Below are 5,280 nucleotides of genomic sequence, written 5' to 3'. Positions count from 1 at the left end.
AGTAATTAATTTTAATTGTAAAGATAACTGAAATTATTTAAAATTAAATTTCTATACATGTTTTCTTGAATTATTTGTGGGTTTTATTATATTATTAATTAAAAGTAATGTTTCAATAAAATTTGATCTAGCCAAGATAATATACTCAATAGTTATATATATTAAAGATATGAGATGATTTAATATATTAATAAACTTGTAATAAATAGAGAATGGGATTAATTTTTCATGGGGCATGAATAATACTACCGCTATCTATTTTGTCAAGAAAATTACATCCATTTTAAGAAACAAGGGTATCATTTGATTCATCATTTACTTAACTTTTTTGTCATTAGTTACAATATAAATGAGGATTTTGTTTCATATTTTAGATATTATTAGTTAATATTTTTTTATGGAAACTATATTCTAGAATAAAGATGAAAAATGGATATGAATAATTAGGAAAATAGGAAAAAATGTTTTTTTGAAAATAAAGACAACTTAACTTTACAAGACTTGTCGTTTTATTTCCCAAACGAATAGTTGCCTGCCTAGTCGTTCTTGTAGCAAGCGCTTGATATAACAAAACAAGGACGACTTGCTCTGCGCGCACAAACAGTGTTCCTCAGAGCAAAAGGAGACAAAAAAACTTGACGCCATGAATGCCCCTGATCGTTATGAGCGATTCGTCGTCCCTGAAGGCACCAAAAAGTATTTTTCACCCTCTTCCTCTCTCTATCACCAATTTCGTTTCATTAATTCGCTTTCTCTTTGCTAGGGTTTCGTACGAGAGAGATACGAAAATTATCAACGCGGCGTCGTTCACCGTAGAGAGAGAAGACCACACCATCGGCAACATTCTTCGCATGTAAATTACCCCTTATGTATTTTTCCAAAAAAATGTTGTTTTCGTTAATCTTAGCTTAATCAAACTCTAATAATTATTACTATTTTGTTTAATTAGGCAATTACACAGAGATGATAATGTTCTTTTTGCTGGTTACAAGCTGCCTCACCCTCTCAAGTACAAAATTATCGTTAGGGTTAGTAATGCTAAGCTTAGCGTATCTGTCTTTTTTGTGTGTGTTGTGGAAATGTGGGTTCTCATATAATAATAATTTTGAGGTTTTTATTTCTAATCGATTTGGAATGTGGGTTTTTTGTAGATTCACACAACCAGCCAGTCATCGCCAATGCAGGCGTATAATCAGGCCATCAATGATCTAGACAAGGAACTTGACCATCTGAAGAATGCTTTTGAGGTATGGCATTCTTGTGATTCGGTTTGTTAATTTATTGTTGGAATATGTGTTTGATTTGAATGCTTGTTAGGGTTTAATTGTAATGAAGCATCTTTGGTTGATGTAATTAAGAAGCCAGCTTTGCTATGTGATTCTGTTTGGTATGGTATTGCTTAGAAATGACTTGGCTTTAGCTTCGCTGATTTCAATCAAGGTCTTGTGTAAGGTAGCGTGTCAGTTCAAGCAATCACTTTGTGGCTAGGTTGTTTATATACAACTGAAAGAAAATATTCCTAGGAAGTTAAGTGTGTCTTTATATTTGTTGGTTGAAGTGTTCTTGTATATATGCCGGGAACATGATAGAAAAGCATCCCAGGGAGCCTTTTTTGAATAGCGGAAATGCCAAATGACCAATCCATCATAGATTGGGTTGGTAGAGAGAGTGCTTTTGACACTTCAGGGGAATCTGAAGTTCAGCTCCTCTCAATCTCCTCTCTCCTGTTCAAAAATAAAACAGAAGAGAAATGCCAAGTGGTCATTATGGCCTTGTTGATTGCATATCCTAAAGCAGGAGTAGAGTGATAGAAATATCACATTTTGAGGTGTCCATTTGGCACAAAGTTCAGTTGCTTTTCGAAATTTCAATATTTGTTACCCTTTTGGTGAGATACGCTTCCTAGATTGTTGTTTTGGGATGGTTTTATTTCTTTTACTGCTCTCCCACCCGAAATACTTTCATAGTAAAAGCAGTGCAGTTTTGCAAAATTTCATGCTGAAATACATCCAAAATAACGATGGGGGTGTATTGCTGTGGCATAGGCACATTTTAACAGATTCAATTTCTGATTAGATACAGCATATTAGCATGCATCTAGATGTATCTTCAGAGGAGGTTATGATCTGAGTTTTGGCTCACACTGTCTGGTAGAATGTTGGATCATGCACCCATTGCTATAAAATGTCATGTGCCTGCCCATGTTTACTCTAGTAAGCCATGGTGACAGCAGATTTCTTTCCCAACTGTACTTGTTCTAGGAACAGGTTTGGTTGCTGTGAAATTGGGGTCTAGCTTACTACATGAGTGTGCTTTGTAGGGTCATTACTTCGCACCTTTAGTCCTAGCCACATGGCAATTTTGGTAATTATCTTATGATTTAGTAAGAATTTTTTTTAGTTAAATCATGTGGTGGTCTGCCCCATAAGTCTAACATTTTAGCCTTATTGAATTGTTGTTTCCTAATAAGGGCCAGGACTATATCCTTGCTAATTGTTTGCCAGCTTATACCCGGCATTTGCTAGTAATTTTAATGTAATCTGGTTGGTGATAATGCTTTTTATTATTATCATTGAGAAATTAGCCTTGTTGCTTTGTTTCAATGGTTTTGTATCAAAATAATGTGTTCTTTCCTTGTAATGTATGCCCATGGGATCACTTTGCCCCATTATCTCAAAGAGGCTTGAATCTTCTTGTTGTTGCCCAACGTCAAGGTTGACCTTTTAAAAAAAAAAAAAAGAACATGTATCTGACATCTTGTTCTTTGAGAGGAAAGGTTTTGTTTAAGAAGTCATCACCCAGTATTATGGTTATTAGTAACCCTAATTGGTCAACAGTTCTTTTGTCTCTCCAAAAGCTTTTTGATCTACTCTCGATGTAGAATCCCCTTCTTTTTGTCTCCTAGAATGTGTATTTATAAAATTATAACACAAGAGTCTCGCGGTCCCAAACAAACACAAACACTACCTTTTTTTTTCAAATTTAAATTTGATTCAGAATTGAAAATGAATTTATCTTATAGTTTGTTTAAACAAAAAACACACTATAGTCCCTAATCTTTTCAAAAGTTTGACAAATCACACCTTTAATAAATGTTGGTCTCTGATCTTTTAATTTGTAATTTTAGCTCCTTTAAAAAATTAAATTAAAAGCAAATAGATCAAAATTGGGTTATGACACTTCTTATTTTAGACTATTACAGATTTAATGTTGAAGCCTAACTATTGTTTAGTTTTGTAGCAATTAACTACATCTATAGAAACTAAAGATATTCGTATTGTAAAGAAAAGGATTGTCCTTGCTCTCTGGAACTCCATTTAACTTATTAAAAGTCAACTATTATGTTTCTAAATTTTTTGTTTGTAGGCTGAGCTTGCAAATCGTCCAGGGCAGTACTAAGCATGTGTGAATTCAAGGAACCATCTGTGGTGGTTCACTTGCTGCTACGGTGTGGTGGAAATTGAGGGTCAAGGTGTGTGATATCAGGCTACTATGTTGCTGGTTGTAAATTAACTAAGACTTTTACTGATGTGATGAACAGTGTGGAGCCAATGTTTCTTTAGAAACGGCACCCTGATGTGTTTTCTTTCAAGTAGATTGCTTAAAATCACACAGGTATTTCGTACTCTTGAATGCCAATGTTGCGTGGAGCCTTGATTCCCGCTTGCTGTCTTTTCTTCCCTTGAATGCGAATGCTATGCCTCATGTTTTCATGCTATTGTTTTCTGGCATCTAATGTTCAGATTGGTTATCTCCTTTCTGCCAGCTAAAATCTATGACTGATTTCATTTTTGTATCTTATTGGTGTTGGAAGTTTTGAGCATCTCACTGGACATTTAGCAATGCCAGTTGAGACTTTCCTTTGGATGAGGGGGGAGCTTCAAGAATACGAGTTATTAAATTAGTGGGATTTACCATTAGATCTCAAGAGTATGATTGAATGATTCCCAGTTTCCTTGAAGTTATTCAAGTCACACTCCGGAACAATAAATCGCTCTATTCAAAACCCAGGAGCGATTGCTTTCTAGCCAATTACTATTTTGGCCCAATAACTTCTGAAACTCAATGTAATGCTTTTAACAATTAACAGTACGGCACCACGAGATAAAAAAAAATTCCTTAGCTTTTACCATCGCATCAAAATACAATCTTCGATGTAATCATGTATTATTACTCTAGTTTCAGACATGGCAAGAAAATGAACATTTCAAGAAATTCCAGTTTACTTCATCAACGAGCTTGGTAAGCTCTTGTAAGTTGATTTGTATCAGTTAGGATATTATAGAGACTTGCTTAAACGAGGTAGGAGTTTAGCCAACCCTGATTCTAAATGATAATCAAACGATGGATGTTTTGAGGGACATTACACCACATTACCGTTATTTGATATCCTTAATCTAGATCAAAATGATATCAGCTATACACCATTATCTGTTGTGGAAATTATGTGTCAGTAATTACGAGGATTATTTTTTTTAATTCTGATTTCATTTTTTAATTTTTTTTTCTAATAGTTACAATGTATTTACCTATAACTATTAGCGGTGTTTTTCTCTGTATTCAATGAAAATATCAGGAAATTCATGAAGACCATTGTTTAACATCCATGAAGTCCCGAAGCCCGCATTTAAGAACATGGTTTGAGGATGACATTCTTCTGCCATTATATCCTTCCCGGAAAGTATCTTCTTCTTCCTGTTGTTTCTTATATTATTTTATTTATTTTTGTTTTAAATATTTTCTGTCAAAATCCAAAGTGCCTAACTATTTTGTCACAAGTGGGCTAGAAGCCTAAAATTGAAAAGCAAAACGGGCCCAAGCAAGCCGAAAGTACTTCTCCTTCCCTCTGCCTGTCTTCTTCATTCTTTTTGGAGTTTGCCACCGAAAAATCTCAAGCTCGTTTGGCTGGGGTTGGATGGTGGGGGGCCATGGCTTCCCCTAAGCCTGCAAAGCTGCAAATCCCTATCAACTGTCAAATGTATGTCATTTTATTAGATAGATGTATGATTGGGGGACCAGTCCTCTTCATTGTAGAAGGGGGACCGTCTGGTTTTTCAACAATAGCATACTTCAATGTGCTGCCTTGAATGTTTTCAATTTAATTTTTGTAGTTCTATTGGTATTAAAAATAAATTTTAAAAAATAAAAAATATATATTATATTGATGTATTTTTAAACAAAAGAAATACTCATAAACAAACTTTAAATGTGGGTATGGTAATCCATGATTTTTAAAAGTATTTTTTATTTTTTCCATTAAGACAATAAAATCATTAAAAA

The 5,280-nt window shown here is 34.3% G+C and overlaps 1 protein-coding gene across 1 annotated transcript; it reads left to right on the top strand.

Annotated features, from left to right (window-relative positions):
• Positions 1-533: 533 nt before the first annotated feature.
• On the top strand, positions 534-3,672 carry LOC133679301 (DNA-directed RNA polymerases II, IV and V subunit 11). The gene is made up of 5 exons (XM_062101846.1): positions 534-696; positions 764-853; positions 950-1,028; positions 1,152-1,247; positions 3,367-3,672. The coding sequence occupies exons 1-5, from the start codon at positions 644-646 to the stop codon at positions 3,397-3,399; spliced, it is 351 nt and encodes a 116-aa protein (XP_061957830.1). The 5' UTR covers positions 534-643; the 3' UTR covers positions 3,400-3,672.
• The last annotated feature ends 1,608 nt before the right edge of the window (positions 3,673-5,280 follow it).

The sequence above is a fragment of the Populus nigra genome, chromosome 19, assembly GCF_951802175.1.
Source record: "Populus nigra chromosome 19, ddPopNigr1.1, whole genome shotgun sequence".
In the NCBI taxonomy this organism is placed as follows: Eukaryota; Viridiplantae; Streptophyta; class Magnoliopsida; order Malpighiales; family Salicaceae; genus Populus; species Populus nigra.
The sequence above is the reverse complement of the archived record's forward strand: the minus strand, read 5'-3'. Positions and strand labels throughout refer to the sequence as shown.